At 42.6% G+C, this 21,210-nt stretch overlaps 1 protein-coding gene, 1 long non-coding RNA gene and 1 other non-coding gene across 3 annotated transcripts; 2 read left to right on the top strand and 1 right to left on the bottom strand.

The window, feature by feature from the left end:
- Positions 1-2,552: 2,552 nt before the first annotated feature.
- LOC125317068 lies at positions 2,553-7,911 on the bottom strand. The gene is made up of 2 exons (XR_007199930.1): positions 5,210-7,911; positions 2,553-3,054 (listed from the first exon to the last, which is right to left on the bottom strand). It is a non-coding gene; the product is annotated as an uncharacterized LOC125317068 (long non-coding RNA).
- Positions 7,912-15,605: 7,694 nt separating this feature from the next.
- Positions 15,606-18,566, top strand: RPS20 (ribosomal protein S20). Its single transcript, XM_048287035.1, has 4 exons — positions 15,606-15,724; positions 17,029-17,128; positions 17,856-17,929; positions 18,343-18,566. The coding sequence occupies exons 1-4, from the start codon at positions 15,722-15,724 to the stop codon at positions 18,523-18,525; spliced, it is 360 nt and encodes a 119-aa protein (XP_048142992.1). The 5' UTR covers positions 15,606-15,721; the 3' UTR covers positions 18,526-18,566.
- LOC125317456 lies at positions 17,714-17,777 on the top strand. The gene has a single exon (XR_007200099.1). It is a non-coding gene; the product is annotated as a small nucleolar RNA U54 (small nucleolar RNA).
- Positions 18,567-21,210: the final 2,644 nt, after the last annotated feature.

The raw sequence follows: 21,210 nt of genomic DNA, 5'->3' as shown, positions 1-21,210 counted from the left end.
TGATGTGTTGCATTTATTTTGCCAGTCTAGGAAGCTTGTTGCTTATACTGCTAGAAACCTGTGATTTTTTGCTTAACGATACTTTAGCATCAACAAGTGCTACTTGAGTCTCTGTGAAAAATCAAACACTCTTCAAATTCTCTGTTGTACTTGACAGAAGGATACTGAATGGCCCAGATCTGCTCTTGAAGTATAATCAGCTCTGCAGATGTTTCTGTCAGTTTTATGGGGTTCTCTTTTGATAGTGTGAGAGAGAACTCTGCACAGCACTCAAGGTGTAGGCACACCATACTCTGCTGCCGTAATGATGGTCTCTATTTTTTAATCAACTTCTAAGGTTTATTTTGTTTTGTTTTTCGATTTCTAATGAGCTCTAACTTAACACTAATCAAGAAATATCTCAAGCCTAACAGTTTAGAATCCTTGGTTCTATGTGAGGATGATAATTTTGTCTGTTTGCCTCACTATACACTAATATACCTTGAGTTTCGTTCTGCCAATTTGTAGTTGGCCCTTGCAATTAAATAACTCCGCTGTCAGCAAATTTGTTTATCTTCTGGCTCCCCGTCTTGCACTTCACTTGTGGACGTGCTGGGCAGCAGAGGATCCCCTGAAACACCAGTGGGCATTTTCTCCTGCTGAGAAAATGGACAGTTTTAGCCCCTGTGCCTAGCTTTTGACTTACCCAGCCCCATGTTTTCTCTCCTAAATGTGGCTGCTCACCACCTTTCAAAAGTTTGCAGTGAAGGATTTTTCAAATACCTTTGGAAACCCTAAGGGAACATATCAATCAGTGCCTTATCTACATGCTGTCAGTGTTACTAAAGAATTCCAACACAATTGTGTTGGAAGTGCAATTCTTCCAACCAAAGCAATATTGGCTCTTTCTAAACAAATCATGTCTATGTGTCTGTTATTTCCTTTACTGTAGAATCTGCTGATGTATCTTGTACAGCTGACAATCATGTAATTAGGAAATTTATTTTTTAAAGACTTCCCTGGGATACAATCCTGGAGAGAAGAAGGGCCAAGGACACCTGGTTGATTTTCAAGGATTGCCTTCTCCAAGCTCAAGATTGATCCATCCCCATGAGCAGGAAATCAGGTAAAGGTGACAGGATGCCTCCAAGGATAAGCAAGGAGCTCCTGATTACACACAAACATAAATAATAAATATGCAGGAGTTGAGAGACCAGTGTGGGGCTTGGAGCAAGGAAGATTTACTGTTGGTAAGGAATGATCAGGTTAGGGAACATTGAAGCAAATAAGATGTACAGAATTTCGTAGGACCTGAAGGGGTGCATTCACAAATGCTGACAGAGCTTGCCAATGTCATTGCCAGATAACTTTTGGCTATCTCTGGAAGGTCATGGTGCTCAGGAGAGAATTCTGAGGTCTGAAAGAAAACAAATCTAACTCCTGTTTGCAAGATGGCCAAGAAGGAGGATCTGGAAAACTTAAAGCCAGTCAACCTCATCTAAATCCCGGGAAAATTGGTGGAACAAATAACTCTGGAAATCATTGCCAAATATGTGAAGAAAAAAGGTGATTAGGAGTAGTCATCAGGGATTTATGAAGAGGAAATCATGCTTGACCAGCTTCGTAGTCTTTTGCAGTGAGATTACTGGCTGCTGGAGGGCAGTGGTGGTTGCTGACCTTAGGGAGGTTTTTAGCACTGTTTCCCATTACATCGTCATAGAGAAACTGATGAAGTACTGGCTAAATAGTGGAAACTGAAAATTAGCTGAGCCACCGGGCTCAAAGGGTTGTGATCAGTGACATGAAGTCCAGTGGGAGACCAGTCATTAGTGTTGTACCCCAGAGATCGACACTGGGCCCAGGGCAGGCTAACATCTCCGTTAAAGGCTTGGGTGATGGGATGGAGCACCCTCTGCAAGTGTGCAGGTGATACAGAATTGGGTGGAGCAGTGGATATCTTGGGTGGTTGTGCTGGTGTTCAGAGAGAGTTACCAAGAGAAATCTGCTGCTGCCCCGCAGTGAGGGAACGGCAGGGTCGGGCCCGTGGCGGTGGATAACCCCTGCGCCAGCCCGCACTCGGGGCCAAGCGCTTGGGAAGCAGCTCTGCAGGAGGGACCTGGAGCTGCGGGCAGACACCGAGTGGAACATGAGCACGCAATGCACCCTTGCGGCAAAGGAGGCCAACAGCATCTGGGGTGCGCTGCAAAGACTGCTGCCAGCTCTGCCAGAGCGCCGCTAGCTGAGGTTATTCTCCGGTGCCCACTCAGCCCGGGTGAGACACAGCTGGGGCTCTGTGGTCGGCTCAGGACTCTGGCGGAACAAGAAAGTCATGGATGTACTGGACCAGGAGTGCGGCAAAGGGCCATTAAGTTGATCACAGGATTGGAATCTCTGCATGTGAGGAGAGGATGAGAGATGGAACTGTTCAGCCTGGAAAAAGAAGACTCAGGAGGATCTTACCAGTTTGTAGAAATACTGATGGGAGGCAGTAAATATGGAGTCAGTCTCTTCTCAGTGTTGCTCGGTGACAGGACAAGATGTAATGGACACAAACAGAAAGACAGGAAATCCCATTTAAGTGCAAGAGAAAACATTTTTATTGTGATGATGGTCAAAACTGGAGCAGGTTGTTCAGAAGGGTTAGGAAGCCTTCATCCTTGGAGATACTCAGAACCCAACTGGACATGGTACTGAACAAGCTGCTCTAGTTGACCCTGCTCTGAAGAGGGAGTTGGACTAGACAGCCTCCAGAGGTCACTTCTAACCATGGAAGTTCTGCAATTATAATAACTTTCATAGATGCTTGAATTTCAGACAACTCCTGAGTTCTACAAAAATCCTTCTAGCTTGAGCCTATTTTGTGTTTCCTTCAGGGACAACGTACATGCAAGGATCACCCTGATTCTTTGCAATGGCTTTGTTGTCTTGGGGGGGAAACAGGTTAAAATGTTTAGGTGGGGTAGTCTTGATTTTGGTTTTGGGGTTTTTTTGTTTATTTTGTTTTGTTTTTCTTTTAAAAACCTGACACCAATAGATCTTCCAGAGAGTCTTGACAGATTTCTTGTTCTTGATATTCTGAAAATGAAGAATTATGGAGTTTATGTTAGTTCCTTGAAGTTTCTTTTTCCTGTCTGTTTTTCTATGTAATCCACCAGCCTTTTATCCTTTCTGTTTTCATCATCTGGACCCAGCTTCAGGTTTTTAAAAGATTCCTTCCTGCTTCTAAAGCTGGAATGAGCTAATGAGTGCAGCTGCACATTGCTCTTAACTTTGTCATACTTGCATACCTCCGAATAAAGTGTTAGTAGAAGGCACCTGATGCCAGTAGAGCAGTTGCAGACAATTGTGTCATAGCTCTAAGGGGATTCTGTTCATCCAAATTTTTCCCTTTCTATAAACTGGTTTTGTCCTTTATCTCTCCTTCCCCACACATATGTACGCAGCACAGTTCCAGATGGTTAGCAAGATGTGGTTATAAGTTATAAACCTTAAGGGCTACTCATATCTAGTTTATTTATTCTCTTTGTTTCTGGAACTGATTGCCAGTAGCTTGATCAGCCTAAACAGAAGATCTATTGCAGTATTGCACAGATTCAGATGATGCAGCATCAGTGCCAGTCTGGGAATGGTGCTATAGGAATGTCTTTGCTGGCCAGGTATGCTCTATTCAAGGCATGGGTTATCTGATGCTAACAACATCAAGTAAGAGTGTACCTCCTCAAATAAGAGTCACCACACATCTTAACTATGGTCTGAGGAAGGAACTAAGCCTCATTTCTCCCAGCTGGTAAATGTAAAGGTCAGATCTCTCGTGTTTTACTATGAACCGAGTTCCACAGCTTGATATAATTATTTTCCTTGGAAACTCAACTATTCTGGTGTTTAGCTTTGTTTGTTTGTTTGTTTTTGATAGCAGCAACCTAAGTGCTGTTTCTGGGACCCTGGGATGCCATGTCACTGCAGCCAGTTTCTCAATGCGAGCTGCTTTTTGTTTTATGTTCTCTGTCCCTAAATAGCACAAGCTGCCTTTCAAACTTCCAGCTCTGTAGCACTGAGAGCTAGCTATTCAAAACTGGGGGGGTTAGCTCCTGCCTCACAGCAGCCTGTGGTAACCACAGCCTGCATGGAAACTTCAGCTCTTTCTCATTAATCTCCCACTACCTAACTACCAAACCTGCTTGCATTTACTAATTTTGGAAAGTACATATAAAGAAGATACTGTAAAGTGCTTGCATTCTCATGAGTAGTAATCAACAGCAGTAGCCCTGGACATATTAACCATATCAGAATGTTGTATTTTGTGCTTTCTTGGTTATATGGAGAGTATTGTCCACTAAGGGAAAGCATGAATTAAAAGTTCTAATTCTGGCCTTTTTGTCTTTTATTTGATAATGAACAGCATTCACCATCCCAACATCCCCTGACACATGTCCTCTTCTTCCTCAAATGGGCACATGTGTAAAACTTGACAGCATGCACTTAAGAGATTTTATATCATTTTAATTGAATCCCCAGGTAAGAGCCAATACTAATTAGTGCTGGAATGGTCTTAGGTAAAAATGATTTTTTTTTCATGCCTTACAATGAAAAGCAACTTCTGCATGCTATCCTGAGTTCTGTAAAGTGCAACAATTATTTTAGCAGTCAAGTGATTACAAGAAAGACAAGAAAAGATGGCTATAAGCATGGGAACTATGCAATTGTAATAAACAGCTTCTAGGAAGAATGAGAAAGAAGGAAAAGGAAAAGCATAGAAGTTTATAATTCTGTATTAATCTTCCCTTACTGTAGCTATTATTGAGGGTTTAGTGTCTTTGGATCCCAAGTAGAAATATCAAAAGACATTTCATAGTAAGTTTTAAAAGAAGTTAGCACAAGCTACAATTCTGATGCTGTGCTCTTTATCTGGCTTGTTCTGTTGTTTGCTCCTCTTTCCTTCTTTTTTTTTTTTTTTTTTTTTTTTTTTTTTGTATTATGCTTTATCTCAACCCAGAAGGAAAGTGGTAACATCACTATTTTCAAACAATATAAATACTATATAACTTGGAAGTGGGCACATCCTCAGTTCAGAAGGTATGATGGGAAGTATGAAAACATAAATCTGAAGATGTATGGGTTGCTTCTGTATTCTGTTGTAAGATATACCACAGCAAAGAAAACAAACAAAAACTGTTCTACACAATATATCACAAATATTTGTAAATTCAATGGGACTTAAATGGATGCTTACTATTTGACTTGTGTTTCCATTTTTGCAGTGTTAGCATCTGTGTTCATAAATCCATCTGCTAGAACAAAGATGAAAATTGGGATAGGAAATGAATGGTTATTTTTTAACTTAACTGTACTTGGAATATTTTACTTTTACTTTGTTCTAGCTATTTATCTGCTGCAAATACCTTCATGCAGCACTCAAAGAACCTCTTTCTATGCTTCAGTTAAGCCAGCTGCCAAATATTTGTCTGCCTGTCAAATGAAAATCCTTAAAACCAGTTAAAGAAGGCAAATGGAACAAAAAAAAGTCTACTGGCATCTATCCCAGTCTGCCAATAGCTAAGGATGCCACGGGACAATTTGATGGTAGAGGCACCACCATCCACCCCTGGACTTCTACGAGCTGAGTTCTGCTGTTGACCCAGCCTGAAGTTCAATAGCTCAAGTGTTCAGCAGAGCAGGGAGGTGATTGCATTTGCCTTTGCAGGGCACCTGGGATAATAGGGTAATTCATAACTTAATAAATATTCTACTGCACATGTGCCAGGCTACAAAGAGCAAAGTAGGCTGCAAATTGGAAATGTAAATGCGCAGTTCTTTTTAAGTCACTCCCCAAAAAGGGCAGAAGAAAAATCAGTTTTATTTTCAAGCCATGTATTTTTCTTGACCACTTGAGAATGGTGAAAGGGTTTTGATTCAGACCTGGGACAAATGAAGCTAGTCCCAGAGACAAGTACAGAAAGTTGCACCTGAACAGAGATTGTAAGAAAGCTGAATGTGATAAGGGAACAGATAGGCTGGGGAGGCTGGATTTCTTTAAATAGTAGTTAATAGTATACATTACATAATACAGTAAGTTTAGAGAGATACCATACACCTTTTCCACATTCTTGTTTTTCTCTAATCCAACAGTTCCAATAAAATTCTTTACAGATAACACAAAAGCTACATGCAAAGCTTTTGAAGGAATGTATCACTGCACTAACATGCCAATAGATGAATGTCACACTGATTTTTCTTTGTCAAGAAAGTGACAGAACTCCAGACCTCCCTTAAAGTTGTCAATCCTTGTACAGCTTTTGGGAGTGAAATGATTGCTATTAAATGTTTTCTGATTGAAAGGGGGAAAATAGATATTCTTAAAGTTTAATAAATCATTCCTGCTAACAGCTGACTTTCAGAGGAAACAAATATCATTACATTTTTTAAAACGTTTTCATGGTTGCATAGTTTGTTTAAAAAGTTGTATATTGAATTGCAAACAGCATTTGAAAAAGCATCCTGATCATGAAAATCAGTACTATCTGACCAATCATAGCAAAAGTGCCATTTGCCCAGGGAGACAAGGGAGGAGGCTGGAGGAGGCAAGAAGACAAGCCAGAGACAGGGAGAGAGGAAGCACCCCAAAATCCAAACCTATTTTGCTACAACCCTTTCAATCAGTGAAAGTCTCATGGAAAAATAAGTTTATGCTGGCAGGTGGCTTTCTCTGTTGTATGTTGGAGATACCTGCCCACTGGACTGTCACTATATGACTTAAACTAAGGTCTTGAACTAGTGCTTAAAATTAGACAAAGTCACTGATTCAGTTCAGAGTGGTCACCCATTGCCACCAGGTCAGAGTAGTTAATCATTCATTAGTTAATTAATTGGTTAGTTAAAAGAAGCATAGCCTTCCTCTCCCAGCCCCAACCCCCCAAAACCCCAACTGGTCTTGAAAATGAAAACCTGTCTAATTTTAAATGCTCTGCAAAACATTACCAGTGCCCAAACTGCCTGAGAGTGGTTTTTTTTCTTTCTTTTCTTTATGATTGCGCTATTACTAATTATGATTAGTTAGTGCTACATTTAAGTGGCACCAATGACTTAGCAATGTATGCTAGCACACAGGTAATGGTAGATTCTTCACTGGAAAAGAAATTTCCTTTATATACGTAAGATTTTAAGAGGGAAAAGCTCAATTTTCTGTATCAAAGGTGTGCTGCTGGCTTGGTCTTTTTTTTTCCTCAGGAAAAATGAGAAACAATTCCTACTATTAGCATAAGCATTTGTTCCTGCTGGAACAAAGGGATTGGCTCTACCTCACACCAGGAACATTTCACAAGAGTGTATGAGAATCAGTTATTCCTCTGAACAGGTAAGGGACTCAGAAAGGAAATGCACCTGTGGCAGTGTGGTAAGGGCTTTTGGTAGGATGAAGTGCCTGCTGGGTGCTCTCACAAACAACTTCCAATAGTCACAATTATTGAAAGAATATTTTTAAATGTGTTCTGTACATAAACAAAAACCATGAGGTCCTAGTGCTGAAAAAATGACAAGCATTAATATTGCTGGGATTTTTTTCAGGGTGCATGAGTACCATACTCAAACCCACCTTCTATGTTTACCACAATACTTAGTTTTATTTGCCTAAAAAATTGAATGCTTGACTACAACCCTTGTAAATGCTAATATTACCTTTTCCTCAGTTTTAAACCTGTAGATTATACTGCTTCCCTTGATTTGCATCTGGCAAACCTGTTGCTGGGGATTTCACTGTGCACAGAGGCTGGAATGTTGGATGTGCAATCGTGTGCACATTTTACATAGAGTTGCTCTTACGTTATTTAAGTGATTGCTGGATGCGGGTACTTTGGTGTGGGTCAGACGGTCGGGACGGACGGTGACGAGAGATCTCTATAGTCAGATCTTGGAACATGCGGTTTATTGCAAAGGGCGTGGGTATAGGGGCACTGCTTAGAGCTGCAGCTGGCAGCTCTGAGCAGGCCCAAGAGAGCAAGAGAGTAAGCGGGTAAGAGAGAGAGAGAGCGAGAGGAATGAGAGTGAAGAAGTGTGTGTGAAGAGAGAGTAAGAGTGTGTAAGAGTAAGAGAGAGAGTGAGAGTCGAGAGTGTGTAAGAGTAGAATACTGAAGTCCTGGTTACAATACAATAAATCATCTTCTGTACTGAATATTCTAATTGTCACTAACCAATCTAATACAAGATACAAATCCTATAGCATTTACATACAGCCTATAAGAGTTCTTATATTACCATAGAGTGTTACATCTTAACTCCTAAAAACTACTCTTTGGACCCCTTCTGCTGAGCTAGTAGGGTCTGCTCTGACCCTTGGACCTGTTTGCAAGCAGAGGGTATTGTTCAATCAAGAGGGGATTACCTTCAGTCGGCCATACCATTGTTTTCCAGTTGTTCAGTAACTAAGACTTGGTATTTCAAAAGCGGCTTTCATTTCGATGTCGCTTGTATTTTTCATATTCCCAAAATCTTTTGTCAGGCAATCATATTTATAAGGCTTTCCTGTTTCATCTTCCCCAACAGCTGGAGGGGAAAAAGACTTTTCTGTTTTATATCATTTCCTAGGGGAAAAATATAGCAAACTATATTTCACATTTACAACCACATTTTGTAGACTGGTGTGAAAGGCCATGCACAAGCCCCATTTTCATGAAGTAGGAACTTTTTGTAAAGTAGGAACTTCTGTCATTTATTTAGGTGAAAGCTAAGTTTAATAGACTTCCTGTAAGCTCCTAGTAAGATGTTCTCTTGAACAAAACTTCTGGGTCTTCTATGAATGATATTACAAACTCTACGGTTGTTGTTCCTGCCCTGCTGCTGCAGCCTCATAACCTCCATGCAGTAAACTGCAGCTGCCACTTTGCCACATTAACTTCATGGAGAAGTTAGTAAAGCCTTTGAAACCAAAACTTCTTCATACTTGGTGCCTCTTGGATCACTTTCATGGTATGCTGTGGATCCAACCAGCTGTTCTGAGCAATCACAGCATGATGATTTCCTCAGAGGCTACTAATTTCTAAAGCACATCTTTAACACCACAGTATCCTCCTTTAGTTCCAGGTCCTAAGTTCTATGTTGCTATTCCTATTTCTGTCAGGTTTTGAGTAACTTAGCTTGGCTAGTTCACAGAGGGTCAGGTCACAACAGGAGAAGCATTGCTGAATTGGCTTTAATCTTCCTTTACAGATGCCAGGGTCAGGAAGGGCACTACAAGTCCCACAGAAGGCTAACACCTGGATGTAATCTAGATAAAACTGCAAGTTGCAACTAATATCCGGCTCTAATAGTCCTGTAACATCAAGGTGGAAATCACCCCTTGCTTTAAGTCTCCTCATCATCTGTGGCAAGCATTTGCTGAATTTTGTGCTTGCAAACATTCACCATCTGAAAACCAATTGGATCAAGAATATCACAAAAGGACACCAATCCTGAAGAGATGAGGAAAAATTTTTCAGGAATAAAAAACCTAAACATGATGAAGTGATGCATTCCATATCAAGAGAAATTTTTCCTCTAGGCATAAGGCAGTGTGAGGCCAGAACCATTCCTTAAATTATCCCTGTTCCATGACAGAGAGGCAGCACAAGCACCGTGAAACAATTCCCTACTACTCTGTCTCGCCAAAGAATTATACTAGATTAAACTGGTCTTTGGATGAAAAAACCATGATCAGTGGGCTCTGAAACACATACGCAAACATATATGTGGACTACATATACTGGCAAACAGAACTGCTGTAAAATTAAACACTTTTTTTTCTCTCCAGGACAGACATCCAACCATGCTAATACCCTGCTGCTGGCAGCTTCCCACGAAGTCTTTGCATGAGGCAGATATGAGGAGGAAAGACAACTCCAAAGTCTTTCACAGCACAGCATTGTGAGAGTTTGTACACACCAGTACATACCACTAGCTCCTAAACACTCCCAGGACAAAGCACCCATAGAGAAGCCAGCAAGGTAAGAGCAGCTAAACAACCCGTGTCCTGGAAGCCATTTCCAATTCTGGTGTTAGAACAGCTTGCTCTGTTCAATGAGTCCCATGGATATTATTTGAGTAGGTGCAAGTTTTCAGCATGTTGTACAAACTACTGCGGTCTTCTTGAACTATTTTTACAAAGTGAAACAGATCACAACAAACAGTGCCAAGTGGTGCTGCCTCAAGTGGCCAAATCTGGATTGGAGAGATTTGTGTAGTTTAGAGTTCATTTTTTGTACTTGATTAACCTTTCTCCACATGAAGTCTTCTGAGGCGATTTCCAAAATGAAAACTGGATGCAAAAATGCCACAGTTCTGTTTGTATGCCCACTAGTTCTGCTTTCACTGGGCTAATGCTGGGGATTTTTTGTACAGGGATTACATGCTCCCACTCTTGGTAACCTGGCCTGGATAACAACAGATGATAGGGTAGGAATGTGAGTATAAATAGTCTGTGTGAACAGAATACCCAAACTGGCATGTTCTGAGAGGATTGTCGGGGTCAGCAACAGAGGATGTTTGCCCAAAACATGATAATACTAAGAGGAAATTAACAATAACAAAGCTTGCTTAAGACAAGGACCACTCAGATTAAACACTAACCAGGGAATTAGATTAACAAGAGCCTTTTGAGGAAAAAAAAAAGTTAGCTTGAAAAGCAGCATGAGAATTTGTGATTATTAGAAGAAATCTTGGGGTGGGAGAGCAGTAGGTGCTAATATTTCTAAGATCCTCCTCATCAGACATGGTAAGTAGCTGCCACCCCACTGCTGGTACAGACTGGGGGGACTGACAGGATCAGGCAGAGCAGTAGGGACCCACCTCTCAGGAGTGCAAACAGGAATTCAGAGTATACTTTTCCTGGCATGTGGATTGGCTGCACAGGCTCCCAAAACTGGGACTGGGTATTTGTAACCCACACTTCTTGTGAGAGAGTGGAAGTGCATATAGAAATCTGTGAATATGCAGGAGTAAGAAATCACTGGGTGCTTACTAGCAGTTTGTAAGCCTCTAGTATCGTGATTTCTGCTGTATTGCTGATACCGATCCACAATATACAGCTCATTGATCACCAGCAAATTACATGTTGCTAATCAATAAACCACCTCGGTTGCTATCAAGACTATGTGAGCTGCACAGTTACTCTCTGCAAAAAGTGGTTTTTTCATTATTACGAATTTGACAAAAGCATTACATCAGCAGAGAAAGGAGTGGAGAGAAAACAAACATTGTTCCAGAAAAGCAGAGAACACATAATTCATCAATTTGGAAAAGAAAAAAAAAAAAATTAAGATTGAACTAGAACAGGATGAATTCAAATATCCTCCTGAAAGCTGTCCAGATGGACAATCCCATTTCAGCCCTGAGTGTTTTAAGACATATTGTAATGTTGTATCAGATTCCATGTCATTAAAAATGCTGGAGCATATCAGCAGCTTTGTATTTTTTGTCACAGTGATCTGTGTCAGAAAAACAAGGTAAAAACAAGGCTGACAAGGGAGAAGTTTTCCTCCAACCACATCAATGACATTAGAAGCCAAGTGTATTATCTGCCAGGCATAAAGTATGTATTTAGAAAGAAAGAGCTTGTGGTGATAACTACAAAGTTCAAGTTGCCCACTTGAAAACATCTCCTAACAATCAATATTTGTAGCAACATTTGTCAACAGTAAAGGACTCCATTAAAGCACAGTTGCTCTTTTTCTGAATTACAGACTTAGTTCATGTCTTCCATGCTTGCATGAGAAATTTTTAAGATAAAGAGAGCCTAATATTTTGAGGGGTGGTTGCATTTTTATATGCTGAGCTTTATACTAGAATTGGCATGAAAATTTAGAAAAATGTAAAATGGACAGGCTAGGTGCAATATGAGAACTCCAGCTGTGCATTCTGTCCACCTGCTACCTGCAGAGAGCATTGCCAGTTAGCAGCTACCCATGTACACAAATCAGTCTTTTAAAAGGGGGTATTTTTTAGTTCCAGCTTTTTTTCTGAAGTTTCAGTAGCTGGGGCACTTGTAGAGAAAGCTAACTGCTGAGCAAAGAACTTGGATGAGAGTTCTGCAACATGATACAACCAAGAGACTTAACACAAGAGGATCAGCAGATACCTACAATTAAGACCAAGGAGATGCTGTAGTCTTTCTTAAAAGGGTTGAAAATAGCTTTCATCGGATTTCTCCTGACTGGTTTAGAGACTCAACCATCTCCCGATGAACTATGACCGTCCTGGAAGCCTCAGGTACGATCCTGCTTCACAGGTATTTTAAGATCAGAAGCTCAAACAAAACCCTTAAAAGTGTGTTCAGATCCCGGTGACCTCGGAGAAGGAAGTGATTTACAAGTAAATAGGAACATGTTAATCACCACTGAAAGCAAATGCTTGAGGTCTATAGGCTGGCACAACCAAGACAGCTTCCAAGGAGCTGCCCACATCAAATAATCAGTATGAAAAATGACAGAGCAGATTTAAGGAAGCTACTGTGAGCCCTGCCAAAACCATCCACGGGCCACCACTGTGAAATAAGCAGAATAAATCTACTCAAAGAACTGAATGGTGTTCACAACCCAAGCTACAAAGCCTGGGGAGTATGTCTGTCCTTTGATGCAGTCAAAGGTGCATGAGAAAGGTTCAACATTCACCAGAAGACAACACAAATCTTCATTTCACTAAGTTATTACAGAAGATCTGATTGACAACGGGCACACGCTCCTTCTGTCACATAGGTAGACTCATGCCAGAAGCTACTCTTCTGAAGGACAAACTAGTCAAAGGAAGAGAGAAAAAAAATCCCCAGTAATCTGTAAACACCAAAATAAAAGTCAGAAAGTGTCATGAATACACATGGAATGATATTCTGCATGATAAATCACTAAATTAGGTATTGTTTTTGCTACAGACTACCAAGGCATGTTAAAAACACATCTTGCTTCTTAATAAGTTATCTTCTTAATTATTTGACATGAGGCAAACACTCCTGGAAGCTTCATCTAAAAAGCACAGGCTGTTGGGTATTAATTTAAGTCACAGAATCACAATCTCTTAAATAAAGTTAGCGTTGTCTGTGGAGAAAAACCTAAATGAAAAGCAGTATGTAATCAAAGGAAAACCGGGCAGAATATAAAATATGAATTAGAAGTTAAGAATAACAAAAAACTCAGAAGATAAGCAAAAAGTTGTATTTAGAACAGCTATTTACTCACATGAATGGCAAGAGGGAGCATTTTTAATATATAGTGTATTTCAGAGAAAACAAAGTTTAGGCAAATTTCTGTAACACATTTGTGGAGAAAAACAACATATATCAGAAAATTCCAACAATAGCTCTGGAGCCTTAAACATAGGAACAGAAGTGAGGCGGTTTTTAAATCAGCAGCTCCAGATAGCCTGCATCCAAGAATTTTAAGAGCTGGCAAAGGAGACTTGTGTGCCGTTAATGTGGATTTTCCATAAGCTCTGAGAAATCTGGGGAACTCAGGAAAAAAAAAGAAAAATCTCAAAGAAAGCTGAGGTAGTGCCAATAACTGAGAAAATAAGAAAGGAACAAATTCAGGAACTTACAGTCAACCTCGCCTTAACCCCAGGAAAAAAAAAAACCAAACCCAAACCAACTTCTTCATATAGGAACAAGAAATAAATGAGCAAATTGTACTTAAATTAAACAGCTTAAATGTATGGAAAATGTATCTTTTCGGAATGACTTTTTTTTTCGTGAAATTACAGCATTTATTTGGTAGACAGTAGGAACAGTGTTGATATACCACATTGGCACATCAACTTTTTCAGAAGGACACGGAGAAACTGGCACAGCTGTGCACATACAGTTCATAGCAAGCAACTTAAAACTAAGGCTACAGGTCTGTGTCACCACTGAGGACTCAGTCAGACATATTTCTAATTGAATCCCACAGGAATTAGTTCTTGGCAACAAGGTACTTGGTATTTTATCTGGAAATAAAGTTTACTAAGAACATTCATAAAAGCTCTAAGTAAATAGTGTAGCAGAGCTGCTGATTGGGAACCATCTGGATTACTGGAAAACTAAGTGCTTCAGCATGATCAGTGTGAGGTCATGCATTTAAGAGTGATGAATATAAAACACTTATAGATGGAAAACTTCCTCAGGAAGTAGCTGGAATAGCTGGTAACAGAATAAACATGGGTTCCTTGTGTACAAGTTCAAAAATAGTATATATGTAATTGTTAAAAGGCTCAGAAAACAAGCCACCAAAACCAAATGATGTTTTTATTGCAGGGAGGAAGAGACCAGAGAACTGTGACTATCATCAAAACAGATTTTTTAAGTACTGATCTCCATTGGCAAAAGACATCACTGCATTTCAGGAAACAGCAACTTCTGTATCCATGTTTCTTCGAACTGCTTTATCAAAATACAGCCTCTAGTACTTTCAAAGAAGGTATTAGTAAATTAGAGATTTCAAAGAGTACAAATAATCCAAGTGCAAACAAGCCTAAACTATGGAATAGTTGGCATATAAAAGTTAACTCCATCACATGAAGTTTAAGGACCAAATGAAGACCACTAAAGCAACTAGTAGGGAAAAAAAAAATATTTTAAAGCAGAGTGTGATAGCTGAACGTAAGCGCATCCTAAAACACCAAACAAGCTTTCTTGAATAACTGTAGTAACTACTAAGCTTCCAGAGGTGCAGTAGTTATGCTAACATTATACATGTCTGTGACTCCTGGACAGAACTCCAAATTAGAATTATTAATTTTAAAAGATAGTCATAGTGACCTTACTATAGGCCATCATTTCAATACATGTTTCTCTGGTTCTTCAGTGATGTAACTTGAAACAGACATATTTTCAGCAAAACACTTGGTTTGGGACTAACAGTTACTGCTGTTCAGGCTAAATCAAAGACCATTCTCAGTAAAAAATACGCCTCCAATGCCCAACCTGAACAAATAATGGAACTCTCATGAATAAAATTCATTTAAGTTCTTAAATTTAAGCATGAATGAAACGAGCGCTTTTACTTAAAACTTCTGCTCTCGCATCTCCACTTTACAGAATCATTTGGGCTGGAACAGACCTCTGAGAGCACCGAGTCCAGCCTGTGACCGAACACCACCACGTTCAACTAGACCATGGCACATCCAGTCTCTCCTTAAACACGCCCAGGGACAGTGCCCACCACCTCCCCGGGCAGCTCACTCCAATGCCTAACCACCCTTTCTGTGAATAAACCCCTACTAATGTCCAACATACACCTCCCCTGGCACAGCTTAAGATAATGAATGAAGACTAAAAGACCCAAAGGCTCAGACGGGAACGGGCTCGCTATCACTGGAAGCGATAAAGCCAAATTCCGATCCTCCCCCAGCAGAACGTCGGAATCTCCCGGAAAAGGCACCCAGGAGCCCGAGAAGACCGCGGGAGCCAAGCGCGAAGGGAGCTGTACGCCACAGGGCGGGCCAAGCCCAGGCAAGGGGGCATGGCAGCTGCCGAGCCCCCCTCCGCTCGCCATCGGCCGGGACTACGAGGCCACCATCCCTCCAGGAAGCTGAACCTCCCCAAGCTCCCCGCCCCGGCGCTTCCGTGCTCGGCGGGCGGGTGAAAGGTCCCGCAGCGCCCGGATGGAGGCGGCGCCGCTCCGCTATATAAGCGCCGGCCGCCGCTGCGCCCACCTCTCCCGCGCCGCCGCTTCCTGGCTCACCGCTGTTCGCTGGGCCCCGCGCCGCCCGAGCCCGGGAATAAGTCGGTCAGGAAGGCTCCGCTGCCGCCATGGTGAGGCGGGGGAGCGCTGGGGACGGGGGAGGGAGCGGGGCCGCGGCCGCCGCGCTGGCCCCGCCGCGTGGCCGCCGTGCCCGCCCGGGCGGTGCAGGCCCTCGGCCCCGGGAACGCGCTGCCCTTCCCGGGGGTGCGCGGAGGGCCCCTGGCTGCCGGGGCGGCTTCCGGAGCTCACCCCGAGCCGGCGGGCAGGGAGGGCGGCCTGTGGGCCCGGCAGTGTCTTTCCCTTCGGGAAAGGCAGCACGGGAGAACCGCAGGCGGAGGGGAGGCGGCCGCAGCCCGGCATGAGCGGTGCTGATCCGGTCTCGTGTCCCTTACAGGGCGGCCCTTGTAAAGGGGATGTGATCAATTAATGCGGTAGGGAACACCTTATCGTCAGTGTGACATCCCATGTTTCATGGAATCACAGAACAGTTTAAGTTGGAAGGGACCGCAGTGGGTCATCCTAGAGCACATGGCGCAGCATTGCCTCCAGACGGCTCTTGAATATCTCCAGTGAGGGAGACGCCACACACAGCCTCTCTGGGCAATCTGCTCCACTGCTCAATCACCCGCACAGTAAAGAAGTTCTTCATGTTCAGGTGCATCAGTTTCTGCCCGTTGTCTCCTGTCTTACTTGTTGGCACCACCAAGAAGGGCCTGGTTCCGTCCTCTGAGCACCCCCCCAATTTATATTTTATAGAGGCATACATATGTATATTTCATCCCTCTTTTCTTAAAACCTTTCTTTTTCCTTATTTTTACTCCTATTTCATCAGCTCGTTTAGCGCACGTTAATGCCCCATTATTTGCAAGTGTTTAATCGCTTAAGCTCCTCAAATCAGTTTCCTGAGTGGCCGAATTTCTTTCTGGCCAGGTGCCCCTTTCTGTTCTTGTGGTGTGAGTTGTGGCTGTTTTGTTGGTCAAGTCTTAATTTGTAGTCAGGCTAAGTTTAAGATACATGAAGACTGGCGTGGTTTTTTTTTTGGTTTTTTTTTTTTTTTTTTGAGGAAAAGGAATGTTTGTGCCAGCTGTCTATAGGCATAGCAGGAAACACCCGGGTGTTGCAGCTTCCCACCGTGAGATGCAGTTAGACACTAAAATTTTGCTTTTCCTTAGAGTTAGGACTTTGCCCTTTCATTCTCTTCCCATTCTTTCTTCCGTGCCACCATGCCCTTCAGATATCTCTTCTAGTCAGTAGTTTAATACAGTCCCACAGCTAAATTGTTCTTTACACTCTAGAAATCTGGTTTTAAGAGGCTGTGGATTGTGCTGGTTGGTGTTCACTGTAGTGTCTGATATTTGTAACTTCAACATTTTAGGCATTTAAAGATACTGGCAAAGCACCTGTGGAACAAGAGGTGGCAATTCATCGCATTAGAATAACTTTGACAAGTCGCAATGTAAAATCACTGGAGAAGGGTGAGTAGTACTTTTCTGTTTACTTGGGTAGCTTGTCAAGTAATGAATAATAGGTGCCATGTTTGCATTGCAAAATACAATGTATTGAAACCAGTAAAGATGTTACTGTTTGCCTGTTTGTATGTGCCTTGGCTGGCAAAGTCAACCAAAAGTGCTTCATACACGGAAATATAAATTCAGATTTAATCTGAATTTAATCAGCTGGTGTTTTGGGGGTTTGCATTATGCTGAAAACCTATGTCATAATGACTAATGTATAAGAGTGCAGCTTCTTCCCTTTAGTTCTTGTGGGAAATTTTGAAATAGTTATGACAGTTTGAATGTATAAGAACTGAAAGGCACTGGTTTCTCGATATTTTGTCACTTGCGTTATGAAGAATTTAGTTTAACATTCTTTAAGAAATTATTTAATCTGGTTTAGGAACTAGCTTTGCCGCTGTTTAATCATATAAAAAATACTGTTTGCTGGATCTTCAGGCAGATAACAGCTTAAATAGAGTTTAAATAGAGTTGTAGTAATGGCTTTGTTTACTGTTGGAACATAATTTTGCTCATCATGCCACAACACTTCCAGTTGTACGTGGTTGGCTATGAGGATAATGCTTAAAATGAATGGCAGTGATCACTCATACGCTATTCTGAGCCAACATTTTGTTTGAAATACTTGTCTAAGAAATCAAGCAAGTAAAACAGTTGCAAACCTGAGCTACTGCATGTCTTTTTTCAGTCTGTGCTGACCTGATCAGAGGTGCTAAGGAAAAAAACCTGAAGGTGAAGGGACCTGTTCGCATGCCCACCAAGGTACTTGACGCTGTTTTCCTGTCTTAAAAGTTGGTTTTCTTTCTGCAACTGTGTGTTTAAAATATCTTTTTTTAAAGAACAGAAGGTGAGATGAAAAGAAGTACTACTAAACTGAGGGTGACCCAGTGAAGAAGATGATTTCACAAGTTGCTTTGATACCTAAAGTAACTAGGTGCAAAACATGTTGAATGTGGAAGGGGCTTTTCTGTTCAGTTTATTTTAATAATGAACTTCTTTTTTTAATGAAATTAAATATGTGGGGAAGGAATGTTAACATCAGTAGACTATAACTTAATAGATAACTTTCTAATGGCATAGGTACCATACAGTATTTAGAGGTGATCATACTTTTATATGATTGTAGATGACTCCTCTCAGTCCATCAGCTAAATAGCTCGTGTTTGACTTTTCAGACCCTGCGGATCACTACCAGGAAGACGCCTTGTGGTGAGGGTTCCAAGACCTGGGATCGCTTCCAGATGCGTATCCATAAGCGGCTCATTGACTTGCACAGCCCTTCTGAGATCGTGAAGCAGATCACTTCCATCAGCATTGAACCAGGCGTAGAAGTTGAAGTTACTATTGCCGATGCCTAAATGATGGTCATCGTTGAATAAAGTTGATTTACAAATTTTCATCACTTGTTTCTTTTCTTATGCGTGCCAAGAGACAGCTCTGGGATGACGTTTGTGAAGGACAACAGAAACCACAATCAGAGAGCTGTGTGAGGATTGTATATTTAAGGAAGAATATGTCATCTGTACATACCAGGAAAATTAAACATGGGCATCATGGTTTCATTGGAGGCTGGCAACTGTATGGTTGTGCAGCACTTTATGAAAAATACATTTTTAATAATTTAGAGGTTTAACTTTGGCAGAAATCTTAGTCTATAGACAGACAAGTACCTGCATTAAAATTGATGTTTAGGGAAAATTACCAAGCTTTCAATTCTTGGTTCTTGCTGTGCAACACTGACTTAGCTTATTTGGCTTTTTTTTTTTTCCATATGTGTCACAGTCAAAGGATCCTGGGGGTGCTAGTTATAAAACTTCATAATTTGCGGTGAACACATTGAATTTAACAAGTTTATTTTGACTTGCATGTAGAGTCACAAAACTGAGCTGTGGAAACTACCGAGTTGTCTTTTCAGGTTTAGATTTCCATAGATACCATTAATGCTAAGAGTAAGCTTCAGAAAGCAACGGAACAGCCATTTTCATTGCTGCTTTTAAATCTCTCAAGCAAAGGAACTATGGTTAATTCTTAAACAACAAAACAAAGCCCAGAGTTAAAGAAAACAATTTTGTTTAATCCATTTTAGATTGGATTGCTGCTTCTGCTTCAAGCATAGGAGGGAACTTGAATTCTAATTAAAACAAGCAGTGATGGTCCTCTGCAAGCTCTTTAGGTCCTGTTTATGTTTGCTAAGACCTGAAACTGACCAAAGCTTGAGCTTTCTTACTCAAGAGATACAAGAGGCCTTCAATTTGCTTAAATTTAAGGCCTTAAAAGGATTCTGACACTCTAGTTATTAGGCTTGAGAGCTTTGGTAGAAGGGAGGTGAGTTAATGTCAATGTTGTGTCAAGGCTACTTCCTTGAGAAACAACTGAGCAGAGGGGAAAATACCCCCCAAAACAAAACACCTGTGTCTTCCTAAAAGTCTGTTCCTAGTAATATGCCACAAATATAAGCTGCCTGACAAATACTTCTAGAGGTAGTTTTAAAATTATTTGTAATATATGGGTTGCTCTTTACCGGGATAAATGGGCAAACAAATAGCAGATGAGATCTGTTGCACTTGCTGGCCTTTGTGTACGATTAGTTACTCAAGTAGCCTTGCTTCTGATTAACGGAGTAGCCCTGTGACTGAAAGCACTTGGAGGGATCTAGGCCGGGCTGGCTGGCTTTGACACCATTTCTGCCTTTGGTTTTTCCTGTTGGTCAAAACCTGTTGCTGTGAAACAGTTTTGTATCAGCTTATAGCTGGCTGGCTGTACCTCTGGCCTACAGAGTGCCTCTTGCGCACACCTAAATGACCTAAAGTCCCATCGATGTTATTTCAGCTGTGGCACTTAAAAGACCAATTTCCTTTGACATCTTTTTACTTGTCTCCAACTTACCCTTAAACACAAATGCAGCTTTACCCTTGTGTCTGGGTCCCGTACTGTGCAGAAATACTGCTGCCTGCCTACTGTGTGAACAGGCCGGCTCACACAGGAGCGCTTTGTATGTGTTACCGGGAAGGTCGATGCTTTGCTCGTGGAAGGCGCTGGACCGCGGGCTGCCGCGGGGTTCCTCCAGCCGGGAGCGGGTCCCGTCCCGCGGCGGGGCTCATCCCGCCTTCCCCGCGGCACACGGTCCCTGCCCTGCCCACTTCTGGCTTTCGCGTGACCCGCACATTTTGCGATTTATTTTTCTACTTCGTTCACGACGACACTACGGCACTGTCGGAACGCTTACGTAACACCCACTCTAACTTTATATAACTCGTTCGGATGGAAACATTTAGGTACTCGCGTCCCTCCCGCCCATCCTCCGCAGCCCCTCCTCCGGCGCGGCTCTCTGACAGGCAGAACACCCCTCTTTCTCTGGCCGCCGAGCTGCCGCTGTCCTTTCAAACAAATTCTTTAACGCTGTGCCTTATTACGGACGATAAGCAAACCCTGCGTCTCGAGCATACGTCCCGTCCCGTCGCGGCTTGGCTGGCCCCGGCCCGGCCCGGCCCGCTCCATCCCGGTTCCCCCGCTCCCTTCCTCCCTCCCAAGCCGGCGGCTCCCCTGCCGTACGCTGTGCGGCGGCGCCCCCTGCCGGGCGGAGGGAGCTCTGCGCGTGCCCGCCCCCCCACCGGCTCCCCCGCGCTCTGCCAATCAGCGCTCACCTCCCCCCGCGCTCTGCCAATCAGCGCCCGCCTCCCTCCCGCGCTTGGCCAATCAGCGCCCGCCTCCCTCCCCAAAACGCCCCCCTTGCGCGGGCCCAGCTCGCGGGCTCTCGCGCGCGCCAAGGTAGTGGCGCTCCCGGGAAGGGGGAGCGGGACCCGGCACGGCGGCCTCGGGAACGGGTGTGGTTCTTACCCCGGGTGCCTGCAAGTGTTGAGCCTTCCGGCGAGGGGGCTGCAGGCTGCGGCCAGCGCTCCCCGGTGGATGAGAGCAGTGCCCAGCTGAGGCTGTTAGCGTGCTTTCCCTTATGTGCTTCCGAGTATAACCTGCCAGGTGTTTTTTTTTAAAGGTCGTACTCCCGTACGTCTCTGGATAACCCTGTCTTCTTCGGAAATGCTCGT

This window comes from Corvus hawaiiensis, chromosome 26, assembly GCF_020740725.1.
Source record: "Corvus hawaiiensis isolate bCorHaw1 chromosome 26, bCorHaw1.pri.cur, whole genome shotgun sequence".
Taxonomy (NCBI): Eukaryota; Metazoa; Chordata; class Aves; order Passeriformes; family Corvidae; genus Corvus; species Corvus hawaiiensis.
Note: the sequence above shows the minus strand (reverse complement) of the source record. Positions and strands in the feature narration are given on the sequence as shown.